The sequence below is a fragment of the Notechis scutatus genome, chromosome 2 (assembly GCF_049901735.1).
Source record: "Notechis scutatus isolate UNSWTSFEM ecotype Mainland chromosome 2, rNotScu1.2, whole genome shotgun sequence".
NCBI classification, from domain to species: Eukaryota; Metazoa; Chordata; class Lepidosauria; order Squamata; family Elapidae; genus Notechis; species Notechis scutatus.
Window position 1 is genome coordinate 199,324,112 of NC_142010.1, and position 27,318 is coordinate 199,351,429.

General features: G+C 37.9%; 1 protein-coding gene across 7 annotated transcripts in view; it reads left to right on the plus strand.

Moving 5' to 3' along the window:
- Positions 1-27,318, plus strand: part of PIP5K1B (phosphatidylinositol-4-phosphate 5-kinase type 1 beta) — a 94,467-nt gene that overhangs the window by 61,213 nt on the left and 5,936 nt on the right. For all 7 annotated transcript variants that reach the window (XM_087957789.1, XM_026675490.2, XM_087957790.1 and 4 more), the window contains 9 exons: positions 47-199; positions 2,831-3,130; positions 9,832-10,043; positions 11,346-11,429; positions 11,543-11,591; positions 12,190-12,274; positions 14,078-14,233; positions 14,955-15,099; positions 26,975-27,092. In XM_087957789.1, the coding sequence (XP_087813915.1) occupies positions 47-199; positions 2,831-3,130; positions 9,832-10,043; positions 11,346-11,429; positions 11,543-11,591; positions 12,190-12,274; positions 14,078-14,233; positions 14,955-15,099; positions 26,975-27,092 (1,302 nt within the window). The remainder of the gene's footprint in view (positions 1-46; positions 200-2,830; positions 3,131-9,831; positions 10,044-11,345; positions 11,430-11,542; positions 11,592-12,189; positions 12,275-14,077; positions 14,234-14,954; positions 15,100-26,974; positions 27,093-27,318) is intronic.

The window sequence follows — 27,318 nt, forward strand, 5'->3', positions numbered from 1 at the left end:
ACATCCATTTCACAGAATGGCATTAAATTTCTGTTTGTGTATTCAGTATTCAATTTGCAGTGAACCATTAATAGAATTATCGAATCCTGGTGCCAGTGGATCCTTGTTCTTTGTCACTAGTGATGATGAATTCATAATCAAAACAGTTCAACACAAAGAAGCAGAATTCCTTCAGAAACTGTTGCCTGGCTACTACATGGTAAAGTCCTTTTTTAATTTGGTTTCTGTGTTATATGTGTGTATGTTTAAGTTCCTTGTTCAACTCTTGAATGTTAAATATGCCTTTCTCTCTCTAAATTTGTAATCCTATTATATTGCATATAATAAATAGAAATTAAAAAAATAAGATTGAGGTTAATAGACAAACTTTCTTTAATAAGTGGAATAGTTAGAATAGAATAGAATTCTTTATTGGCCAAGTGTGGTTGGACACACAAGGAATTTGTCTTGGTGCAAATACTCTCAGTATAAAAGAAAAGATACATTAGTCAAGAATCATAAGGTACAACACTTAATGATAGTCATAGGATACAATAAGCAATCAAATCATACTAGGAAACAATAAATATAAATCGTAAGGATACAAGCGACAAAGTTACAGTCATACAGTCACAAGTGAGAGGGGATGGGTGATAAGGAGTGATGAGAAGATTAACAGTAATAGTAGTGCAGACTTTGTAATAGATGAACAGTGTTGAGGGAATTATTTGTTTAGCAGAGTGATTGCTTTCGAGGAAAAACTGTTCTTGTGTCTAGTTATTCTGGTGTCCAGTGCTCTATAGCAGGGATCCCCAACCTTTTCGACGCCGCGGCCCGGTTCCGGCGTCAGCTGGGCGCCGCGGCCCGGTTCCGGCGTCAGCTGGGCGCCGCCATCTTTTTTGACGAAAATCACTTCCGGTGATGTCACGGAAGTGATTTTTCGTCAAAAAATGGCGGCGCGCTTGGTGAGCTTTTCGGGTAGAAATGGCTTTCTACCCGGAAAAGCTCACCAGGCTGGCGCCGCCATCTTTTTGATGAAAAATTGCTTTTTTACCAAAAAGATGGCGGCGCCCAGCAACCAGCGGCCCGGTAAGGCTTTGTTCCATGCCCGGTACCGGTCCGCGGACCGGCGGTTGGGGACCCCTGCTCTATAGTGTTGTTTTGAGGGAAGGAGTTGAAACAGTTTATGTCCGGGATGTGAGGGGTCTGTAAATATTTTCACAGCTCTCTTTTTGACTCGTGCAGTATACAGGTCCTCAATTGAAGGCAGGTTGGTAGTAATTGTTTTTTCTGCAGTTGATCATGATACTGATAGATATCCCATTGTATCTGGTTTCATTGATAAATCATTTACCCCTAAAGGAGCAAATTGTTTTATTAGCAAATTGGCTTATTAGATATAACTTTTATTTTCTTTGTTTCAAAGCTTTCATTGGTTGTTCAATTTTTAGGTATGAAAAATCTTTTTACAGGCCAAAAATTGATGGCAGTGTTGTATTTACTGTAGATTTAAAGCTTAAAACTGGTCTATAGGAACCTATGCAAAATTTGCTTAATGGCTGTCTTAGATTTAGGTAAATATAACATGAAAGCTATACTTTCCATTCTTGTTAATTGAATTTGCCTTTGTATCAGGATTTGAAGTTAATAAGAAGGAAATATGGTTATTGTTCATTCTAATTAATAATCACTGTTCAAATAATATCTAGCCACAGTCCAATAGTCTTCACCAGGGCACATTCCAAGAAGGAGAAGGAAACACATATTGTTTACTCCAGATGTTAGCTTCTCAAGCTTGTTGTTCTCCTTGCAGCTCCTTTCCAGGCAGGTTTACCAATTTGATACAAAACTTTGAAGCCTTTTGTTTTTTTAATTCAAAGGTGGAGTAATGTACTTGAGGGCAGAAGACTCCCATGTAAACTCTTAATTTCTCTGCTTACTCTGTTGAGAAACCTAGATGGTAAAGGAAGGGAGGAGAGGTATAAGAAGAAAATCATGAGTGGAAAAAGGTTTTCTAGGAATAGACAGGAAGGGAAAAAGAAGATGAACTGGGATTATTATTTTAAGAGTGGTTGCCTGCAGAAAGAGGGCCAGAAGCAATTTACATCCAGTGTTTTGCAAGCTGTAGTATTTTAAAAAGCTGTTTAAAAGAAGTTAATTTAGGGCAAGGAGCTTCCTGGTTTTTTCCCCCCCCATTTCTTTGGTTGAGTGAGAGCCACTGTTTTCAGAATGAAACCTAGATTTTATGAGTTAATGGCAAATCGTACCACTAAAATGGTTTTAAACATTGAGGGAGATGTTTTGGCTTATTCCCAATGAAGTGGTTTCATCTTGTAAAGTTATAAGGATCTGTTATTGTTTGAATTGATATAAAGATTAGAATTAAATTATTAAAATGGTATCTTTATTTCTACTCCAACCCTTATACAAAATCAACCTTTATTTTATTTGAAGAAGATACATAAATTTAATTTATAATTTTTGTAGGCCTGGTATTGCAAAGTTTGAGAAATCTGCCTTAGTCCTAAAAGTTCAACCATCTGACTAAAGTTTAAAATGCTTGAATTAGCACATGGACACATTTTAGTGGTGGGTCCAAAAATGATTTGTTGAAATTGAAATGATTTTATATCTATGTTTACTTTTGTGTAGAACTCTAATCTGAGTTATACTTTACAGCAGGTGTGTCCAGCCTTGGTATCTTTAAGACCTGTGTGCTACAACTCCCATAATTGGCCGGCTGGGGAATTCTGGGAGTTGAAGTCCTCAAGTCTTAAAAGTTGCCAAGGATGGATGCTGATATGTTACGGTATTGCAAATGTTCATTGATATATTTTGTGTTTCTTTTAAGAATCTCAACCAGAACCCAAGGACGCTCTTACCCAAATTTTATGGCCTGTATTGTGTTCAGTCGGGGGGTATTAATATCAGGATAGTTGTGATGAACAATGTTCTGCCTCGAGCACTGAAAATGCATTACAACTACGACTTGAAAGGATCTACGTACAAAAGAAGAGCATCCCGAAAAGAACGGGAGAAGTCTAACCCCACATTTAAAGACTTGGATTTCTTACAAGAATTGCACGAAGGATTATATTTTGACTCGGAAACCTATAGCGCATTGATGAAAACACTACAAAGGGATTGCCGAGTAAGTGAAAAAGTTTGAGTTCGACCTCTATTATCAAGCCATAACTCTATTGTTAACAAGGCATTGTATAAACATTGTATGAAGATGGATTGCCCTATAGTTTATAAAACCTATGCCATTATTGAATAACGTTTTTGCTGAAAGTAGAATGCACCTAGATTGGCCTTCAAATTAAACTGCAATTTGATACTTTTATTTCATTTTCTTCCTATATTGATGCTTTTTATTATTCCCTAAGGTTGTACATTGTCTTGTGCTTCAGATTAGTTCACACCAAACCAAGAGTAAATCCCATTAAATTCAATTATATGTGTTTATGAGCAGACGTAGGTAAAATTGCACTTTTATTTAGGTTTTTTGATATGGATTAAGATGCATGTCCTCAAGGTCCATTGTCTTTTTTTACTCAGTTAATATTTTATTTTGTCATTTTTGCTATTTTTACTTAGCTGTTTGGTTACTATTTGACACCAAATACTTTTACAGATATTATTTGTTGAGTTCCAAGTTGTTATTGATCATAATACTGTTTCTCTGTCTTGTCAAGACATAAAAATGGTATGTCTTCATTTTTTTTGGTCTTCTTTTCTATCCCAGATTTTACAATAGGAATGTCCTGTTTCTTTCATCTATGTCTCTTTTTATTTAATCTTCTCATATCCTGCTACACAATTATTTGCCCCATGCATTTATTTCCATTTTGCTACATTCCTGTTTTTTTCATAAGCAAAATTATTTCATATAAAGATCTATGAACAAAAAAAAATTCTAAAGGCAATTATTTTGAACTATATTTTTCTGTTGAACATTTCACAGAAAATGGCAGTGGTTTTTTTATAAAAATCTAGATGCTTAAATACTCTCTTGCTTTTCCAAATTTAGATTAATCAATACATTAATGGGCATGAAATTTACACATACTTATACTTTTTTTTTTTCCTGTGGAGGAGACATAACCTTAAATGTCTGCAAAATACTTGAGTCTTGCTTTTCAAAGTATACCTCTGATTTGCCGAACAAAAAGCAAATTTAGCTTCATGTATTACATTCTTTACAAAGAAACACTTTCCTTGAAAGTAACATGAAGCCAATCACATTAATTGAGGTGTGTGTTTCCATTTGTCTGTGGTTATGTTGAATATAGAAACTTGCTTATGAACATCAGTACTTCAAAGAAATGTGGCTGTGTGTGTAGAAGGTATTAAGTTTTAGATACAATTAATGAATGCTTGCCTATGCCTACAAGTAATATTGAATAATGTGGAGTAATTTATGGAAGTGATGATGGTTCACAAAGACAATTGCACCCTTGAATGCCCATGATAAATTTTTTGCATTTGTGATAAAATAAAAAACAAAACATAAGGGCAGCTTCTTGGAACTGAAAAAATTTAATATGGCTCTATTGGCTAAAATGCTATGAGAAAATAATGTGGCTGAAATGGAGTTATAGAAGCAAAGAGGCACCACTTCTAGCAAGGTCCCATGCTTGTTAGCACACTGTCGTATTGTGTCAAGTCTTATTAGTGAGCATGAGGCCGCCTTTTGTTTGGAAATCAAGCGTGAAGTTGATGATCTAATAATCAGCTGCAAACTCATCAGATGTTCTTCCTAACAAAGGACATTGTCACTGTAGTTTCTGGAAGGGAATATTCCATGAACTCAGGCAATTAGTGATATGTGGAATGCATAGACATGTCTATTCTGGGAAGCCATATATCAATACTCTCTTATAAAGGTCAAAAGTTTAATTGCAATATAAAAATTATAAGAATGTTTTAAAAGTTCCTTACGCTGAAACCAAACTATTGTAAGTGATGTAAAATGTGGACTAAATGCCTAAAATATATTCACTTAAAATATTGCATATTGAAAAATATATATACTTTAAGAGAGCCACCCAGTGCCTGTTGAATTGGAGTAGGATATACATTATATATCTGCCACAGGGGATACCACAGCGAGGAAGGGGTCAAGCTATTTTCTAAAGCGCCTGTAGGCCAGACAAGGAATAATGGATGGAAACTGAACAAGGAGAGATTTAACCTGGAAATAAGGAGAAACTTTCTGACAGTCAGAACAATCAACCAATGGAACAGCTTGCCCTCGGAAGTTATGGGAGCGCCATCACTTGAGACTTTCAAGAAGAGATTGGACTGCCATTTGTCAGAAATGGTGTAGAGTTTCCCGCTTGGGCAGGGAGTTGGACTAGATGACCTATAAGGTCCCTTCCAACTCTGATTATCTGTTTGATCTGTCTGTTTGATCTGTTTGGTATGATGAACACTTACTCAAAATGTATTTTCTGTTTTCAGTATTTGGATATTTTTGAGTCATTCTTCTTTGAATTCCTAAAATGTTAGGAGGAAAAGCAAGTCTAGGAGTTGTGTTTTAGTATATAAGTGACCTTGAAGAATAATCTAGAAACTTCAGCTGCAGTGGTGAGCAAGATAGCTGTGTTTCTGGTAGAACACATATCACACCTCTGCTCCGTGAGCTACACTAGTTACCGGTTTGTTTCCTGATCCAATTCAAGGTGTTGGTGTTGACCTTTAAAGCCCTTCATGGCATGAAATCAGTTTTTTGAGGGACTGCCTTGTCTCAATTTTATTTTCTTGTCCTATCAGATCCAGCAAAGATCACATCAGATCCAGTATTACAGGTTCTGTCACCTAGGAAGCTACATTTAGTAGGCCTAGGTGGTGTGCCTTTTCTGCCGTGGTGTTCCCACTGTGCAATCTTCTTACCCCTCGGGCTAGGCTGGCCTAGTCATTGTTGAACTTCTAGAAGTCCTTCAAGACTTGGTAATGTCAGGAGGCCTAGGGACTCCAGAGAACAGTGAAACTAATGATCTGGCTCTGCTATTTTTAATATCCTTTTTTCTATTATTATTCATTTTAGCTTGGTTTTTATAGTTTTAATCTATTAACTGATTTTTAACTCTGTTGTACGCTGCCCAAAGTTGCTTGTTTGTGAGATGGGTCACTATATAAATTGGTTTAATAAATAATAATAAAATAAATGGATTTAAGTGCATTGAGTGAGTTTAGATGTCCATGCTATTTTACAGTGCCTGACAGCATTGTATCCTAAAATGTAGAGTGTAAATCGTTGTGGTACTAGTAATATATGAAGAAAATGTATTTTGTTTATTTACGTATTCATTATTTAGTGATTCTGTAGAGCTCTCGGGTTCCATGTTGGAATTTAAATAGCAATAGATGGGTTTCTGGAGATGCTGCCTTAATTTAGAGCAGGGATCCCCAACCCCTGTTCTGTGGACCAGCACCAGAACGTGGCATGCCAGGAACTGGGCCGTGAAAACAAGCAAAACCCCATCAATGGGATGAAGGTAGTGTGTGAAGCCATGTCCCTTCTGGGCCACAGAAAAACCTCTCTCCAAGAACCTGTCCCTGATACTCAAAAGGTTGGGGGCTGCTGATTTAGAGAAAGTATTGTCTTTTATTAACAAGGTAATATTTACAAACTGTAAGAATCTTGACAAAACTAGTTATCATCATTATCAATTCATGTTGTTCGGTGAAAGGTCTTTCTAATTTTGGATGACATCTCCTGTTGTTGGTATTTCCAATACTTTTTAAAGGATGACCATGGCCATATATCATTGTATATTTTCTCTTAATGATATTTTCCTATTTGTCTTTCTGCTTTGCCCCCATCATCCTCTTGAAAATTATTTCTGGACAGTTGGGAATCTTCCCAATCAGAATGGACCACATTATGACACTCAGAGGGCTGTGGAGAAGGCCTAAAGTAAGGTGTCATGTAGCACTGTGCAAAAACCGATTTACAGATTAGTCTATAAAATTACTGGCTTACAAACATTTTGTTTGCTCGTTTGCACAAATGTACATCGATGTGTCATTTTTTAAATAATTAGGATTGAAGTTGAAGACCACTTAGAAATGGCAATGGGCCTAGAACACAGCAGCCCACTGCTGAATTGGCTTTTGTTGCCACACTGATAACATATTACACTACTATTGTAAGCCCTGCGTTGGTAGCTTGATGCATTTCAAATTGCTAGCTTTAATTTACAGGCTTTTTAAAAGACTTGGCATCTAGTGCCTTTAGTCTTCTCCAACATACAGTTGACCCATCTATATAACATTCCTGAGAGTAGCTGCTGGTTGATGCCCATAGTTTCATAAGATTGCTTCCTAGTAAGATCAGTAGTGACCGTAACGACAATTCAAAATTATGGTGTTATACAATGACGGGATCTCCATAATTAGGACACTGTATTGCCCCCACAGTTATGTGATCAAAATTTGAGCCTTAGCAGTCTTAAGACGTAGCATGAGCCTCAGAGTGCATGGCGGCGAGGGTGACTAGGACTGTACTGGGTTGTTTGTGACTTCCTGAGACAGCAAGAAGCCCGTTCACACCACGCTGCTTGGGGCTGGGCTATGTGGTATGCTATGGCTCGGGACTCTTTACAGTCTCAGAGCTGCAACACTCCAATAAGCCCCTTTGTGCTATGGTGCTTGTCTGGGCTGGGACTAGATTTCACATTGCATTGTGATTCAGGGGCCTCTTGCAGCTTCAGAGCGAAAATATGCCGAAAAGCTCCCCAGTCACAATGTACTCTTTCCTTGTCCTCCCTGTGTTTGCATGCATGCACTATGCACATTTTTTTCCTTCATCTCCTTAGCTTATGGTGCACTGCACACACACACACACACAGCACCTTGTGTGTGGCCTGCACTGCACACAGAGCAACTTGTGTGTGGCCTGCACCGACCACCCAGGTGTTCCCGCACTCCCTTCCAACAACTCCAGCTCCTTACCTGGGACTCCCTTTGCTTCCTGCTTTAATGACCCATTCATTAAGTTACCACATCAACTGGGACTGTTGATTGCTAAGTGATGCGGACACATGATGTTGGGCTTTACCAACCACATTGCTTAGTGATGGAAATTCCCATCCCAATTGTGATTGTAAGTTGAGGACTACCTGTAGTGCTTCGGAATAGCCTCCTTTGGGGCTAGATTATGCTCCTCCGTTATAACTTTCTGGAAGCTAATTAACACTAAATCAATCTGATGGGTTTTAGGAAATTAATTGGGATGGGTTGCCTTTGTATGGGTGGCTTTACTTTTATTTTCTAATTTTGTATTGATTTACTGTGGATGTTTTAATTGTTATGTTATAGATCTTATTGTTCCACTAACCACTGACAGTTCTTGTGATACAAGTATATCAGTCTGATATATGAGTAATAAATAAGAGAACATATTACTTCCTCTCTGTTGCTGCTCACTATTCTGTGGTGTAATTGATAGAGATAATAAACCCTGAAGAACTATGAATGTGTGATCCAGATCTTACATTATCCCCACCCTCCTTCTTCCTACCAAGTTTCCAAATTTTTTCATCTGTCATTCAGAATTTTGGAATTTTATTTATCTCTTGTGCTTGAGATATGATATTATGCAGATTTTATCTGGAGTATTGATTTTCAAGTTGGGAAAAAACAGGCACAGACTAGGATAGACAGGAATGAAATTCCAGTGTTCAAATTCATTAGGAAAGAGCAATCAAGTAATTATTATATAAAGTATAGAGAAAAATGAAATCTTATAAGGTTTCTCTTCAGCCTACATTTTTCAAACCAGGATTTCCAATATTTGGTCATTTTCTCTTCAAAATGGATTATAATAATAGGAGATTACACCACCAGACTACTACATTTATTCTCATGTGCCTTTTTCTTCATTCCACTTATATATCATTTTTGATCCCACTCTATGGGAGAATGAGGTCAAATTCTCTTTTGATTAATATTCTAACTATTAAGAGGAAGACGAAAAGCAATTATGTGTCAAACCCTGAAGCAATTTTGTATCAGCGGGAAACTCAAGTTTATGCAGATTTTAGTTCCTTAGTAGATTTAATTGATTATACCAACCCCACCTCTTCAAAGATGTTGAAGAAGAAATAAGATAATGGTTCCTTTCCAAGAAAATCTAATTAATATCCAAGCCAAATATTAATCTATGTTATAAAACAAAGCTTTTTCAGACTTTTGAATTCTGCTTTTGAAATTTAGAGGTGATTGTTTTTTTAAAAAAAAAAGAGAACTCAAAAAATATTGCAAATAACTATCTGAAAAATATTCCATATAGTTGTCTCACTTTCATGACAGAAACATAAAATATCTGTAATCTCCTTAAAGTAAAATATATTTACAGCTGAGTTGTATTTATTACTGCATTGTATGCTTTATATTGAATTTATTTATTTTAAATGGTTATAAATTTCATCATTTTATGTTAAATAGCATACAGCTTAAAATGGAGCCCTCCTTACTAGTCACCTGCTTCACACAGAGCTAGTGATGTACATTTGTGAGTTTGTATGTTCAGTCAGCTGTGTATCTTTATAATTGTAGCACAGGGCATCCTGTATTTGCCACCTTTGCTCTTAGACTTTGTATGCTAAGGATATATGAAAACAAGAAAGCTGTAGTGTTTTTTTAGACATGAGAGAATCCTATTTATTCTGAGTCTGGCAAAAGAATTTTAAAAACTTAAATTTAGATGTGATCATTTTTATTGAATATCAAATTAAAGTAATTGTTTTTCTCTGTTCAATATTTATTTGTAATTTATCTTTCTTGTAAACTCTTCTGCCATTTGCAACATAACAGACTTCAGTCTAAAACATCTGATCCTAGGTGCTGGAAAGCTTTAAAATCATGGATTATAGTTTGTTGCTTGGCATCCACATCTTGGACAGTTCAGCAAAAGAGAGAGAAGGGGAATTTTTTCAAAACACCTCTGATTCTAAACGTCCAGGAGGACAAAGAGTTCTTTATTCAACTGCTATGGAGTCCATTCAAGGTCCAGGAAAATCAGGGGACTGTGTCATCACAGAAAATACCAATACGTAAGTCTCTGAAAACCAGCCCTTTGAAAACAAGAAGTTACTGGATTTTAAAATATTTTTCTTCTGTTCTCTGTACTACATTTAAAGTGGGTCAGACTATCCTTCAGGTGATAAACAAAGTTAAAGTCAAATGGACTTTTAAAAAAGCCAAACAAATGTTGCCTATGAAATGCTAAGAAGTATAATACAGAGCAGATCACTTTAGCCTCTGAAGTTGCCAGACCTAATTGCTGGCAAAGTGTCAGGATCCCAAATAATTTGACCATGGCCTGTGATGACCCGGGGCATGGCACAAAGGCAACACAGTCACATAAGAAAAGTCCCTTTAATACCTCCAACTTTGCCCCCAATGTCCAGTTACCTTCAGCTGGAGAAAAAACTCTCCCAAGAACAGTCTTTAAGTGGAAGAAATTCAGTTCAAAAACAAAGTACATATAAACTGTAAATAAAAATCCACACGAACCATGCTGCAGCAATTAACTGGACAGGGTAGGATAAATGAATTGCAGATTTGAAAGGCCAACAAAACACACACAGTTGGGAAGACGCCAGGAACCCAGATAAGCCTCGACAATAAAAGATAACTCACGATTTGCTTCCAACAAGTTGCTGTGCGCAAACTTCCTTTTTAAAAAACTATGTTCCCAGCTGCAGCTAATGAAGAGAATCAGGGCCCTTTCCTCCCTCATAAGCCACACAACTCATGTTGCTCCCTTCCCCGTTCCTTCCTGCGTGCCCTAGGATGAAGAGGGGGTGGGCCTGGATCTTCCTCTGAATTCCTTCTGCCTTGCTCTGCCTCTCCCCTGCTCTGCCCAGCTGGACTGTGCCCTTCCCCAGTTTCTTCCACAGCCAACGGAGCCACACTCCCACTCCCTGTCAGCTGCTCAGCCTCCCCCTTAGAATCAGATTCCGACAGGGGCATGACAATGGCCTCTTAGTTCATTGCCACTCCATTCCTGAAAATGTTGGCCCAAAATGTGATTGATTGATTTAAACACTTTAGGTATACAAAATCACAGAAATAATCCTTAAATGCCTAGTATTATTAGAACTGTGACATACCTGTTTGAAAAAGAATACACCAGAGGAATGCATAATCTTAATTTTCAGACATAGTCAAACTGAGGATGGAAAGAGACTTTTTTGAAAAATTTTGACAATTGTATAGCCTTTACCATATGGTGCAAACCTTTTCACTACATATACATATTTTAGGCCATTTTTAGCTGTTAATATATTTCTATGGTTACTTTAGAAAGTAGGCTTTACAATGACTTGCTATTATTTTGTTGTTTCTGTCAGAATGGGAGGCATTCCAGCTAAAAGCTACAGAGGAGAAAAACTGCTGCTATTTATGGGCATAATTGACATCTTGCAGTCTTACAGGTAAATTTCAAACACTATCCATTGTTTTCTGTGCCATTCAGTTAAAACAGTATTATTGCCAAAGGGGGGGATAATTGTTCATTAAACTCCTTTTTGTGGTATATCGTCATCAGGTTAATAAAGAAGTTGGAGCATTCTTGGAAAGCCCTTGTTTATGACGGAGTAAGTAATTTTAATGGTTTTTAGAATTATGTGGTTCATGTAAGGTAGAAAGCTGCTTTTTTGCCTTTATTCTGTTTAGCAATAAGAGCTGTATCTATTTTGTGCATAGAGCTTTGCCATCTCTTGAAACAACTATATATCTAGAATATCTTTTCATTTTGGGTGTGTCAGGAACTAACAGAACAACAGAGTTGGAAGGTACCTTAGAGGTCGTCTGCTTCAACTGCCTACTCAAGCAGGAAACATTACACCATTTTAGACAAATGTTGTCCAATCTCTTCTTAAAAACTTCCAGTTTTGGAGCACCCACAATTTCTAGAGGCAAATTTCTGGAAAAAAGCCACTTTAGTAACTTTCTAGGGATTGCTGAATGTTTGTTTGTGAGTTAAGAAAATATCCTTCAAATTGCTTTTATAATTTTTTTTTAAAAAATGGATGCAGTATTCTCTAATTATTATGCTATTTAATTAATGGTATGCTAAAAATTTGCCAGCGAGAAGAAAACACTGAATTTTAGTTTCATGTTCTGTTGTTTGATCTGTAGATTATACATCCTCTCCTCTTTTCTTACTGACAAAGCTGTTTTGTTTCTTTGTAGGATACGGTTTCAGTCCACCGACCAAGTTTTTATGCTGACAGGTTTTTAAAGTTTATGAGTACCAGAGTATTCAAAAAAAATCAGAGTAGGTACCACCATATTATGAACTAATTTAAGCCATTCTTAACATTATCTTTTTTTATAGAGGACCCCCGCTTGTGTGATTACTTATTCTCTGAAATTGGGCTGATAGAACAGAATACAATATAAATACTACAGGCCGATATTGTAAACTGCTGCCATGGCAGTTGGCAAAAAGCCTTTGATGTTGGCTTCTTGGAAACTCCTGTTTGCTTGTTGCAAGACAAAATGGATCCTGGATTAGATGGAGCTTTGTTTTGATTAACAGGGGTTCCCAAAGTATATACTTAAGTTCCAGGTGATGATGCTTTCTGTTGCTCAAGTTTATAATTTCAAATTTGCAGTTGAGTAAGCCTTGAGAGCGCAGTTCTAGATTATTAAAATATTCAGGACCACTGAAAATTCTTCCATGAATTTTCAAGACTTGGAGAAAACCAGTAGCTAATTAGAGTTGGTCTTCTGGTCAATAGGTAAACAGAGATGCCCAGCTATTGAACAATAAGACAGATCAAAACAAAACATAGCCACTTCAGCAAGAGTGACTTGGTTGCAAACGGAATTTCCTTTTTAAAAGACATGTAACTGAAACAAAAGGAAGCTGAACCGTGGCTTGATTACATGCACCCAAGCTGATGCCATTGACTTAATGATATGTATATATGTTTCAGGGAAGTCAGTTCACCCATGGAACACATTGGAACTGAAATTCCTCTAAGTCACTGCAGATATATAATTTTAAGTAGTTGGATTACACACAGCTCTTGTATCTTGATTCTAGTACTTTGTGGCTGTGTTTTCTTTAGTATTCTGATTATACCATTTTGAAAGTTTATGGTAGAGCAATTAATAGTGTATGAATTTATTTACAAATCTTGTAAGTACATCTAGATATATATGCTTATAATATTCAATGTAAAGGATATTATAAAATATGGAAAACATTCTGCATACAAGACGCTATAAGAATTATCTTTAAATTCTAATGGATCCCTGTGTTACTCCACGATTATGTGATGATGATATGGGCAGATATTATTCAGTCAGACTGGTACAGAAAATAATCTTGCTCATGCCATATCTCTGTCCAGTTCCTTTAATGGAGGAACATGTATTTGAACTTAGCATTTCTTCACGATACAAGAGATGAAGCCTGAGCTCAATGTCTTGTCAATATCACTTAATATTTATTGGACTGGTCTATCCAGAGAAGCACCACCTTGTCAACCAATACTGATCTTTAGATGCAGATAACATTTCCTATTTACATAGGAACAGATGAATCTTTAAATCTTATTATAAAAATGAATATTATAGCTCATCACATTAAATTACACACTGAAGTTCTTAAATCATTTTGGATATCCAGAAAAATGAACTGATTGAATTTTACTTTGAATTATACTTTGAATCCATGTTTTTTCCTTACAACGTTATATGCAAGAAAATTTCTGTCTGTACTGCCATAAAATTGTTTCTCTTGTCCAAGATAAAAATATTGAACAAATGATATTCATTGTTATAACCTATACTTAGCCTCTTAGTAACTCCTTGCCATATATAGTTGAGTTCAAGTTTTATTAACTTTTAACTAAAATCTGTTATTTCTCACATTTATACTGGCACATACTATGGATTTTTCAGACGACAAATGATTGTGTCATATTTATGATAACAGTTATTTGAGTAATCTGTTCAAGTTTCTTTTGAAACATCCAATGAAAGGAAGTGTTTGCATAATAATGGAAAGTTGGCTATAAAAATAATCTATATTTACATTACTTTCATTATCTCCCTTTTAAAACCCCAGTTTTGAAGTCATCTCCTTCCAAGAAGCGATGCAATTCTATTGCTGCTCTAAAAGCTACATCACAAGAATATGTGTCAGTAGTTAGCCAAGACTGGAAAGATGAAAAGCATGATTTACTCACAGAAGGACAAAGTTACTGTAGCCTTGATGAAGAAGGTAATTTTCAGTAGAATAAGATGCTCTAGATACCAAAGCTAGCATTCTTTGCCAAAAGGAAAAAGTGATAGTTTTAAAACAGAGGTGCACATTCTGGTATTCCAGAATAGTAAATAACAGTAAATAGTAAATCTCCCTAATTCCCTACCTATGGCTCTCCAGACTTTTCAGAAGCTGTCAAATCGATTTTAAGTCTTCTGAAAAATAATATTGATTGTAATTAATTATATTTGCATTTAATCAAATTACATTAAATTCAGCTTTTATGCCAGACTTACCTACTTCTCTGAAATGAGCCCCCTGCTATATCAATCAAACTCAAATTCAATCCTTGACTTGAAATAATTGTACACCTTTTATTTAAACAAATGGGGAAAATGTTTTAAGCTTTTCTGAAGATAATAGATAATAATAGCAGATTACCTAAAACAAACCCCAACTTAAAATGCATTAAGATTGAGCGTTATCTTAACACACTGTAAATCAAGATCTTTGGTTCAAAAGCAGAATGCAGTAAGGGATTTAAAATTAGGAAGGCACACCCAGCCATAATATTCATCTGTAACTTTATAAAACCCCTATTTAATGAAGCTGTGGATGATCACACAAACACAGTGTTTTTATATCTTGTTTGTGTGTTTTCACGGCAAGTGAGCCCTTGATTTTTACATAGACTAATTTCTCTGCAGGAGTGACTTTTTTCCCCTTTTTTCCTATACAGTATTAGCCTCCCGACATCATCCAGATTTAGTGCCAAGCACAGCATCTCTGTTTGAAGCCGCTTCTTTAGCAACCACAATTTCTTCCTCTTCTCTCTACGTAGATGACCCTTATCAACATGATGGAATGAGGTTTTATTCAAACAGGTAATCTGAATATTCAGTTTTTACTACACTACAGAAGGATGGATTCGTTTCTCCTCATCTTGTCAGGATCCCAATCAAATTACAGGTAGTCCTCGACTTACAACCATTTGTTTAGTGAAGTTACAAACAGCACTGAAAAAAGTGACTTATGACTGTTTTTCACATTTATGACCATTGCAGCATTATCATGATCTGCTTGGCAACTGGCATATATTTATGATGTCGGCAGTGTCCCAGAGTCATGTGATAGCAATAGCACTTAAGACTTATATACCGCTTCACAGTGCTTTAGAGCCATCTCTGTATTCAACTCTGATCACCTTTTGCGACTTTGTCAACAGCAAAGTCAAAATGGAGGCCAGATTCACAACCATGTTAGTGCCATAACAACTGCAGTGATTCACTTAACAACTATGGCAAGAAGGTTGTGAAATGGAGCAAAACTCACTTAGCAATTGTCTAGCCTAGCAACAGAAATTTTGTGTTCAGTTGCGTTCGTAAGTCAAGGACTACCTCTAACTGTCATACTTTTCTCCTAGCAATCTAGACTGGAAACAGTTAATCCAAAGTCTCTCAGAATCTGATTAATAGTGTTTATTAAAGGTCTAAGGCTACAACTCAAAAGTTCCAGTGAACACTACTCTTTCAGATGCAATCTTGCTGCAAAACTGATTTGGTCTTTTTGTGCATTCTAGGTGCAAATTGAGATGAGGCATGTCTCTTTTGGGAAGGTGGTAGAATATCTGCTGATAGCTTTGGTAATAGCTGCTAGATTTCTTATTCTCACACCAGCTTTTTAAACTATAGCACCTCAATCAGTGCAAATGTTGGTCATCTCTGGGCCTTTTGGAATTTTATTTAAACTAAGCCCCACTAAGTTCAAGATATTTTTCCCCAAATAAGTGTGCATAACATTACAGGATATGTTTTATTTTGCCTGTATTGGTTAGTATCAAGTTCCCATTTTTTTTTCTCCCCATCCAGTATTGTGCAAATTGCTTCAGAAATCTCCTAAACCAGGGGTCCCCAACCACCGGGCCGCGGACCGGTACCGGGCCGTGGAGCACTCTTTACCGGGCCGCAAAGAAAAAAAAATTAAAAAAAATGGCGGCTTTCTTCGCCTTCGGTGAATGCTGCTGGGATCGGGGATCAAGGACACAAATGAAAGAAGGGGAGGGAGGAAGCAACCGAAGCCTGTCCTGCTCTCTGGCTCAGCTCTCTCAGTCGCTTTCTCGCTCCTCCACCAGCCCAGGAAGAAACTGCTTCAAAGAAGCCGGGGGGGGCTTTTCCTGTCGCCGCAGCTTCCCCGAAGCGCCCGTTTCACCCCCACCCCACCCGCCCGCCCGCTCGCGGTTCAATCCACAGTGCTCCGTTCTGCCTGCCTGCCTGTCTGGTTGTTTGGGAGCAGCTTCGGCTGAGAATAATAACTATTCGCCTCTTTTTATCAGCCGAAGCTGCTCCGAAACGAAGAAGGCAGGCAGGCAGGCAGGCAGGTAGAACGGAGCACTGTGGATTGAACCGCGAGCGGGCGGGCGGGCGGGGTGGGGGTGAAACGGGTGCTTCGGGGAAGCTGTGGCGACAGGAAAAGCCACCCCACCCCCCACTCCCGGCTTCTTTGAAGCAGTTTCTTCCTGGGCTGCTGTAGGAGCGATAGAGTGACTGAGAGAGGAACGAGGCAGACACCTGAGGGAGGGAGGGAGGGAGACACCTGAGGGATGGGGCTGAGGGAGGCAGGACCAAGGCGCTCCCTGAACTTGGTGGTTTGCTGGCAGACGTTTTATTACCCGACTAGGTAACAACATCAGATGTTACCTAGTCAGGTAATGAAACGTCTGCAAGCAAACTACCAAAGTCGGATTCTCTCTCCTCCCCCCCCCCCCCCCCCCCCCCGGTCCTTGAAAAAATGTTTCTGCTTGAAACCGGTCCCTGGTACAAAAAAGGTTGGGGACCACTGTCCTAAACTACAATTTAAATTTAGCTGTTATTTTCAGAATATAAAATAAATTTAAAAAGAAAAAAGAAATGGTTGTTTATGTAAATTCTGTTTGGGAATTAAGAATTAAAATATAATTAAAATATATACTTCATACTTCAGTGACTGGAAACCTTTTAAGATGCTGTATACTCCTGTTGAGAGATGAGGTAACTTCAGTGACAACTTTAGCTGTTCACATTTGTCCTTCTAAATGCTGCAAGAATTTCTGGAAAGCTGCCTTTGAAAAGAAACAGCGGTGTTAGTTTTGGATAAGGAAAAATGGTCCAAATAAATGTTATATATTAAACTATATTGTTGACTTTAAAGTGAAACTCTCTTCTACTGCATAATATATTACCACAATAAAATAAACTATATATATATATAACTAAACCCTTCCAAAGAGCCTTGGTAGGGAATAAAAACTATTTAGTCTTCATAACTGGAGCTTGCTTCTTTTATACCATGTTTTTTTTCTAAAAAAAGAGGTCAACTCAAGGCACAAACATCATACATCAAACTGTTTCCTTTCTCAAAGTGGACAACTTAGTTGGTTGTTTCCACAATCAGAATTACTTTTCTTTTGTATGATGGTAGTGGTGGTGATGATGATGGCGACATTCTGTCATCTAAGCAGAAATGTGGAATAATCATAATAATTTTCATCTATTGTCTCTGTTAGTTAAAACTGGCATTTTTTAAATTAAATAAATGTAGAAATTAGAAGTGGCATATAAAGAGCAATGGCTCAGTGGCCCATTTTTCCCCAGCTCCACACAACCTATAGTTCAAAAGCATGCAAAAGTGACTAGATAAATAGGTACCATTTTGGTTGGAAGGTAACAGTGCTCCATGTTCCGCTGCATGCTCTGCGCTGTGGCATGATGTCAAGTTAGCCAGATGACCACAAAAACTTCTTTGGACAAGCTCAATGGCCTAGAAACAGAGATGAGAATCGCCCCCTGAAATTAGCTAAGACTAATGTTCTTTTAATGGAGACAATCAACAATGCGTTACCTTTTACTTATATAAAGAGAGAAGCCTTTGTTTTGTATCTCCATGGCTATTCTGACTATGAAAACTAGAAAGTAAATTCATTAGTAGAAGGCAGGAGATGACAGCCAAGCAAGGTCTCCAGAAAAGATATTCACACTTTTGGGAGGAGGGGCTAGACGCAACATTTCACCTTTAAGTGGGGCCTTGCTTCAATATCACAGTAGGTGACAAAACCAAGGAAACTTATTTAATCAGGAACAAATTAAATAATTGGCCTTGTTTATAATTGGAATAGGAAGCCCTTAGGCTACTCCCAATCTGCAGAATATACTGGGGAATAAAGACAGTATTTCCATATTATTGCCAAGGTAACTTTTATACATTCGTGTAATCACAAGGATAATTATTTTGCATTGCAGAAAGTAAAAAGTTCTAACCAAATACCAGTCAAGCTTATCTCTAAGCTTGTTGCATTGGAATCTTGCTATTTTGTCAGTTCTTACAGAAATGCCTGCATAGAGAAGGAATACATCCATGAATAAGTCACAATGCACTCTATTGCCAAGCTTAAAGATTTGTAAAATATTTTTTTATTACGAAAGAACAAAAGTTGATGTTGGATTTTAATTACCTTCTGTAGGAATTATGTAAGATTTTTATATTAGTTTAGTTCTGTAATACACTTGGTATAAAATCCTGCGTATTTATTTTCAGTGGAATTACTGAAGCAAATCTTCTTAACATTTCTCCCTGATACTCTTTTTTAACCCTGTGTATTGCATTAGGAATTCTTTAATACAATTCTAACTTTCCAAGTACAAAAATACCTTTTAATATGCAAAACCTGCATGGTTATGTATATGCATCCGATTTGAACAAAATCCAAATATAAAACCACAAAGCCTCAGACATAATTGGATTTGAAAAAGCAAAGCAAAAGAGCAGTTTTGAAAATTTCAGTCCATATCAATGGTTGCTACCCTCTGGAGAGAGGGTAGAAAGAAGCTACATCTTGAAAATTCAGGATTTGCTTGTGTCCCTCAAGGGCAACTTTGGTGATATTTGTTTGGGAAAGAACTGTCCTACACCCTACATTTGTAGCGGCTCAAGTTTTATTTTCCAGCTTTTATGGCTAACTTGAATAGTCCTGTGCATACTACCATCAGTTGTCACATAGACATCCATGAAGATTCAGAAAGTAGAAAAACCAAAGCTGTGTCTTGGATCCGAAATCAAACAAGCTCAAACTTGTACAGTTCTACTCAAAGTGTGCCAAAATGGAGGTGCAAAAATATTTTCCTCCCCCCATTCACTCCTAAGGGGATTATAAAGTAAAATAACTTGATCAGTATTTTATCTACGGAAATATTTCATAACGACTGGGGTTTCTTTCACTAAAGAAATTAATTAAATTGAGATAAATGCTGGTGCATTTATTTTTCTCTGGCTTCACATTACTTTCACAGTGTGGGGGGATTCTGCAATATACTTAGCGCTTAAAAAGGTTTGATACCACTATTAACTGATAAATAATAGGAATTCTTGCAGCTAAATAAATGTTTTATCATTTTCAATTAAAACCATAATTTTAAAATAGAAAATTTTAGAAATATTAAAAATACAATTATTAAATATTTTAAAATGTATAATGATCAGATACTTGAATAAAAGAATAATTACTGCAATCAGTTGCTGATTCTAGATAGTTTAAATTCTCAAAGTTGTCAAGAGGGCATCAAGAGAGTGCTTATGCTAACATTTCTGGAAGAAGAATGCCAAAATAACAATGTAGAATATGGTTCAAAGTATTATGAGCAATATAGATAATATTCCATCTCTGGAATTCCTGTGCACTAATTTACTGAACCATTGTAATTATATATATTCACTTATCAAAGAAAAGTTCAGTGACTTGTCTGAACCACAGAATACAAAACATACATAAATTATTAAACAAGCTAGAGTTTTTAAGTGAGTTTAGTTATGACACAGATCAAATAACTTGAAATTACTCCAATTGCACAAATCCTGTGGACTGGAAAGCAACCCTTTGGACACATTCTGTCAGGATTATTTAACACATTTCTGTCCCATTGCAACCAAACTGATTCTTGGTGATTTCTATGGAATGTAAATAGAAAAATAAAAATAAAATGTTCATGGTTACACTTAAAACCTATGGAATGTAACTAACGACATCAGCAACGTCACAGTCAAAAAGAACAAAAATAAAAGTGAAGGATGACATACATAAGGTCAGGAGAAAGTTCTCTAAAACAATTCTGTTTTCAACCATTTTTGAAAATCAGGATACAGCTTGATATCCACTGGGAAGCTGATCGCAGTGTTTACACTGCCACAAAAAAGCATTACTTCCTCAGGTCAGCATGCCCCCTATGCCTCCCTTCTTGAAAATGCAGGATGCAGTCGCACCTTTGTAGCTCAGACTAGTATTGCTTGGAGTAGGCAGTATCCACTGTCCCCAATAAATATCAGTAATGCAGACATGCTTCTGCTCTAACCTAGATTTGGTAATGCAAAAGAACGTCTGATTGCAATCCAATTTGTTCCAATGAAGAGAAAAATATATTGAAGTATCAATTCCATATATTGCTTCTGGTAAAAACTGTAGTGTTCTGCAGAAGAATAATTGGAACATAAATGTAGATTCATAGCCATAGGCTGTTCCAATGACATAAGTAACCTTGTTATGGTATGTTTGTATTTAGAACTTCCCATATGATTTTATAATGCAGAATTCTGGTTCACATTGAAACATTTGCTTCTATGTAAAAATTCCTTCTGTAGACAGTATTTGTATGAGTAGCACACCTTTATATTGATGTTACAGTGCTTTTTTACTTAGGACAGCAACTTCTCAATATTCCTTGCATGCTGAAAATATCTATCTATCTATCTATCTATCTATCTATCTATCTATCTATCTATCTATCTATCTATCTATCATCTATCTATATAAAAAACTTACTAGGACTTTTGTGTGGCTTTTTTGTAGTTGTCAATATATCATGCTAACATAGGGAGGGTTTTATTCAGTAAAGATTCAATATTCTTGTGTTAGGACAAAAAATTGTTACCGGTTGGGTATTAAAGATTCAGTGTTAGCAACGGTTAATTTTCCACTAAGTTATTTAGACTAAAACCACTGAAGGATTGATAGTGTTTTTTGCTTTTATCTTTATTAGGTATCAATTTAAGGGAAAAAAAATAATATGTTGTATTTTCTATGTGCAATATGCAACTGTGTGTTTGAGATGCTTCTAAAAATCCATATTAGCAACATTTTTTTCATGATTTCTAAATATGATTGTGGCTATAGATTGTACCTGAATTTAGGTAACTTTTGCAGAAGAGTCATGTTACTCTAATGCAGAGGTGTCAAACTTGATTTCATTGAGGGCTGCATCAGGATTGTCTTTGACTCGGGGTGTGTGTGTGTGACTGGGGTGTGTGTGGCAAGATCAATGTCACTCATGTCGGTGGGGCCACCTATGATGGCTCGAGTGCTCTGCCAATGAAAACAGAGCTCGGGAGGGCCATGTGCGTTCCATTTTTGCTGGCAGAGGATTGCAGGAAGCTGTTGCAGCCAAAAGCGGAGTTTGTGAGGGCCATGTGCTTCATTGTTTCCCAGGCAGCCCTGTAGGCCAGATCCAAGACCCTGTGGGCCAGATCTGGCCCGCTGGCCTTAAGTTTGACACCCCTGCTCTAAGGACAATAGGTAGATTTTACCAACTATACAACCTAAAATGGCTTTGCCTGAAGAGCGCCATCTATGCCACAAAACTGTGTTAAGTTTATTGGAAAACAAGTAATTATTTTCTGCAAGGAAACATAAAGTTATTTTCAGGGCAGTGTTTTTCATCCATGTTTCTACTCTTTTATGGTTTATTCTTCTTTGCCCCTTCACCGTTATAGTGTCTGGTTTCTTTGTGGAGTACACATGGGGATGATCAAAGCCACGTAAGGCAAGAACACTCATTTGAAGCTAGGTGCCAGTATGGTGGTGCCCTTGAGAGCAAGTAAGATCAAGATAGATGGATGGTTTTAAAAGGAGTGCCAAAATGTCATTTGAAAAGTGAGGTATTTTCAGCATTGTGAAAAATATTTCCCCAAACCCTCTGAGTTTATCTTCCTTCATTTCAGTAGAACATCAATTTTAAAAGTTTTCTGGGAAAAGCAATTGTTAACAAGCTGTTGCTAGGAAGAAGAGTTAATATTTCTCTGAAATAAAAATAATAATCTTGGAAGAGTCAGTTGACATTAGTGTAGAGTTAGTACAAAGGGTGGGATTCAAATTTTTTAACAACAGGTTCTGTGGGCTAGGTGGGTGTGGCCATGTGACTGGGTGGGTGTGGCTTCTGGTTTTTGTTTTTTTTGCCCCCCCCCCCTCCCCCAATTTGTTTGTTTTTTTGCCTCCTGGGCCTCAGGCTAGCCTCCTGGGAGGTACATTTTTGCTCCCAGAAAGCTTCCCTGGGGCCCAGGAAGGCAAAAAAAGGAGCATGGGGGGCGCAGTACCGTCCTACATTCCATTTTGGGGACTCCTGGGCCTCAGGCAAGCCTCTGGGGGGGGGGGCGTTTTTGCTCCCAGGAAGCTTCCCTGGGGCCCAGGAAGGCAAAAAACGTACCGGGGGGAACAGGACACAGCACCCACCCCTCATCCCCTGCATGCCCCTTTTTGCCTCCTGGGCCTCAGGAAAGCTCCTGGGTGAAGCAGTAAGACAGCGAGGGGGATCCCGGCACAGCTGATCATTGGAACAGCTGATCATCAGGAGGGGGGGGAAAGAAATACTTTAAGGAGTGACTGGGCGGGGAGAACACATTCAGCGATGTCGGGCATGTGCCGGTAAGGTCTGATTGGGCAGGGAGGGGAGGCACGGGCAGAGAGAGGTGGGACCAGCCAGGAGCACGATTTGCCGGTTCTCCGAACTGCGCAGAATCATTCTATAGAACCGGTCCAAACCAGTAGAATCCCACCCCTGGTTAGTACCTTGTCTCAGCAATGTCCTGGAAGTATAAATGGGTATTTTGTTAGTTAAACTGAACTGAATTGGATGGATTTGATAGTATTAAATGCTGTAAGAAATACTAGTAATTTATGTCTTGCCATGATGTGCAATGGAATATATATTTGCACGATGTAGTGGAATTCACACCAATTTACCATGCAAATTTAAATTCTGAACTTGAGCTCTGTGAACATGTCTTCCATAGGTAAATAATGAAGCCTAGATATTACCCATTGTTTTTTTATCTAATTAGGCACTCTTTATAAAACCATTCATCCATTTTGATCTCACTTGTTCTCAAAAGAAACATCATACTGGCTCCTAAGTTCAAACTAGTGTTACTTTCTCGCCTCACATGGTTTTCATCATGATCTTATCTAATCCTCCTACAAAGATTTTAAAAAAGGTAAAGGGGTCCCTGCAGATTTTACTCTGCTAATAGTTGCCCCCCAACTATAGGGGGCAGTGCTCATCTCCATTTCAAGACCATTGAGCCAGCGCTGGCCAAAGACATTTCCGTGGTGATGTGGCCAGCATGACCTCACAGAACGCTATTACCTTCCTGCCAAAGTGGTACCTACCGGTATTTATCTACTCATATTTGAATGCTTTTGAACCTCTAGGTTGGCAAAGATTGGGGCAAGTAATGCGAGCTCACCCCATTATGTGGTGCTCAGGTTTCAAGTCTGGGGTGCTGGCTTTCCAGCCAACAAGCTCAGTGTTTTAACTGCTGAACTACTGTGCTTCCCTCCTCCTACGAAGGAGTATAACTAATTTCTCTTGGAGATATATTTCCAGACTTACTAAGCATACTGTTTAAGATCAGGATCCAATAATAATTGCAATTCAAATTAAGAATATCTGTCATTTACATCTTTGACTATGTGTATGTGATGAACTTGACTGTAAGAATTAATTTTGATCAATCTATGCTTGGAATAGACAGAAGATCATGGAGAATAGCAGTGCTAAGATCCTATGAGTCTTCCAAATCCAGATGGACAGGCAGGTACTGGCAACACAAGCAGACACTGTGTTACTAGACAAGGACTAAAAGACAGTGATGGTGATAGATGTATCTGTGCCGAATGACAGCAATATCAGAAAGAACCAGTATGAGAAATTGGACAAATACCAGGATCTGAAGGACAAAGTAGAGGAGATGTGGGAAGTAAAGGCCAAAGTATTCCCAGTAGTTGTAGGAACACTCAGGGCTGTGGCTCCTAAGCTGGGAGAATGGCTTCAACAGATCCCAAGGAGAACATCAGAGCTCTTTGCCCAGAAGAGGGAAGTGCTAGGAAAAGCTAAGATGTTGAACCCTCAAACTCCCAAGCCTATGGTAGAGCACCCGAAATTGAGAAAGATACATACAACCCGTAGGGCCATTTTAAAAATAGCTTCATATCTCCCTTAACTGTGAGATGGCTATTTAATTTATTCATAACATATCGAGCTTCTTAATGGAGCTTTTTAAGAGGAAATTTACAAATGACTTTAGGATTCTTGAAATAGAAATTCCTATTTAGATTGATCATCAAATCTGCCCATCCAGTTTAATTATCTTGAGCAAGGGTGTCAAACTGACGTGGTCATGGCGTCGTCATGTGATGTATTGGGACTTTTCCCCCTTTTGCTAAACCAGGTGTGGACGTGGCTAGTGCGTGCCAATAGGGTTTTTTTTTTCTTTTTTGCTTGTTTTAGTATTCATTCATAGCCTTTGGGGATTGAGGCAGATTATAATAATTGTTAGATAAAATATTAAAACAAAGGTCCAGCACCATGTAGTTTTAAAGAATGAATTAGAACTGTGAACGCCCAGGTTGAGGTTTTTATTGAGTGATCCTAAGTAACTTTGGATGAGTCTCTAGCTCTTAGGCCAGTGGTGGCAAACCTTTTTCAGCTCCTGTGCCAATAATTGCGCGCATGCTTGTGCGCTCGCACTTGCGTGCCAACACCCAGAAGGCAATGCATGCTGGGCCCCCCCCCACACCCCTGCGCATGCGCACATGATCCCCCGCAGCGCGCTGCACATATGCGTGCGATCCCCCTACTGCACACCTGCGCATGCAATCTCTCTGCCTTGTGTCATACATCTGCGCACCGGGCATCTCTGCACATGCAATTCCCCCCACTGTGCATCGCACATCTGCGCATACATGCGTGACTGTGTGCCATGCAGCTGCGCATGCACGCACAATCACCCCCATGTGCCATCTGTATGTGCATGTGATCCCTCCATGTGTCTCCCACGCACCCCTGCCACCACCCCCTGCGAATGCGCACCAGATATGCAACAATCAGCTGTCAGGCAGCGGCGGCGGCGTGCATGCATGCCCAGTGGGGCTCTTCCAGGCGAGCTCTCGCATGCTGGCAGAAGTGGCTCGGCATATCACTTCCGGCATGCGTGACATAGGTTTGCCAACACGGTTTTAGGCTAACTTATCTCAAATAATTGTTGTATGGGAACAATGTGGAGAAAAGAAAGCTGTGGCTTCTTTTGGGAAAAAGTGGAATAAAAAGAAATGAATATAACTGCTTACAGTGTTGCCATAATTAAGGTGGGACTGATTACATTCTCCCAACCCTTTTTAAGACATGACTATGGTATTAGGAAGCTAATGAATAAATAATCTGAAATATCTAAAACCAATAATTCACAATAAACTTAAAAGTCAGGCCAACATTTATAGACCAGATGCTTCAACAAATAAGGGCAAATCAGAAACAGGTGGAAGAAGGCAAGCAATATTTCTAGCAAAGGGGAAATGATGGTTTCTAAAGCCCACTTGTGCCACAGTTGTTTGCTTTTAGACCTGGAAAAAACTTTAGGCATCCCCTGGATCATTGGACTTGAGTCTTAACTTTCTTAAGGCATGATGAGGCTTTGGCCTGCTCTAGTGATGTGTACATGAATAAGAATGTTGCTCAAGCCACAATGATTTATCTGTGAAGCCAAACTAATCTTGTGGATATAGAACTGCCTGAAGTGCCTTCATGCTCATTCATAAATATGTATATATTGGGTTATGGGAGTGCTTCCCTTCCTATTTTGATAGAAGGGTAACTACTATACAAGTTTTTATGGAAATGTTACTGTTTATTTTTCTTTCTTTGAATTATGAATCATTCTATAATCTGTACAAAAACACATGAATAAATCCTTTAATGTTACAGATTATTCAGTCACAGCTGTAATAATATATTTATAGCATGAGATGAATAAAACAGGAAAAGCCACAACATATCACTCACTCTGGAGCCTTGCTCATTCTATGGGTGTATCAGGTTTTGCTTTTCCTGTTTCTAAATAACCATAATAAATTAACAGCTCTTAGGTTGTGTGTGGATGTTGTGTGTATAAACAGACAAAGAATGCAGAAATGCCTTTAGGCTGCTGACTTCTGGAAATCATAGTGTATAAATACATTAAGTTTATTTATGACACTGCCAACAACAATTTATACATGACTGGTTTTTTCCCTAATATAATGTTGGGAAGTTGTTTTTATAGCATTGGAATATAATGAGGATATATAATTACGTGGAGATTTTTTTATTATCGAAAGGAACATTTCTATTGTTCCTGTTCAATATTTTAATATAATGCATGCTAGGAATATATTAGTCAAGTCACAATTCAGGAGAATGTGTTTCTAGAGAAAATGCTTGAGGAACAGTATTGTAGCATTGAGGCCTGGCAACTTCCTGGATGCCAAAGGGCTTGGTCTTTGATTAAGTAATGTTTTGGTAGAGTTACATGGCAACCCAGCATTAACCAGACCTTGACAAATGTGAGGAAAGCTCTTTAATAGGCCAGGAATGGCCAAAACGTTTCTTCATTTTATGAGTGCTTACTGTATATTCTTTTTCCATCCAGTAAAGGGTTGCCTTCAAGTTCAACATTCACTTTAGAAGACAGTGCCATCTGCTTGACTTCAGAACAGAGCACGGTAGAAACTGAGGCTGATAATGCTTCTGTCCTGGATGTATATTTGGTAAGTGGTCCAATCCTGTTTCTAATGTTTTAATTACGTTTTAAAGCATTTATCCTTCAACTTGACTTTGAATCTGTGTGTTGTAATCTGTTCATAGTATAGTGTAACTATTTCATTCCTGAATATGCCTTTCAATAAACTATAAAATGTAAAGTATTTGCCAAGCTATCTCTTTGTATTTTTCCCCAACATTGATAATGCAGCATGCACAAATTTTGAGGACCTC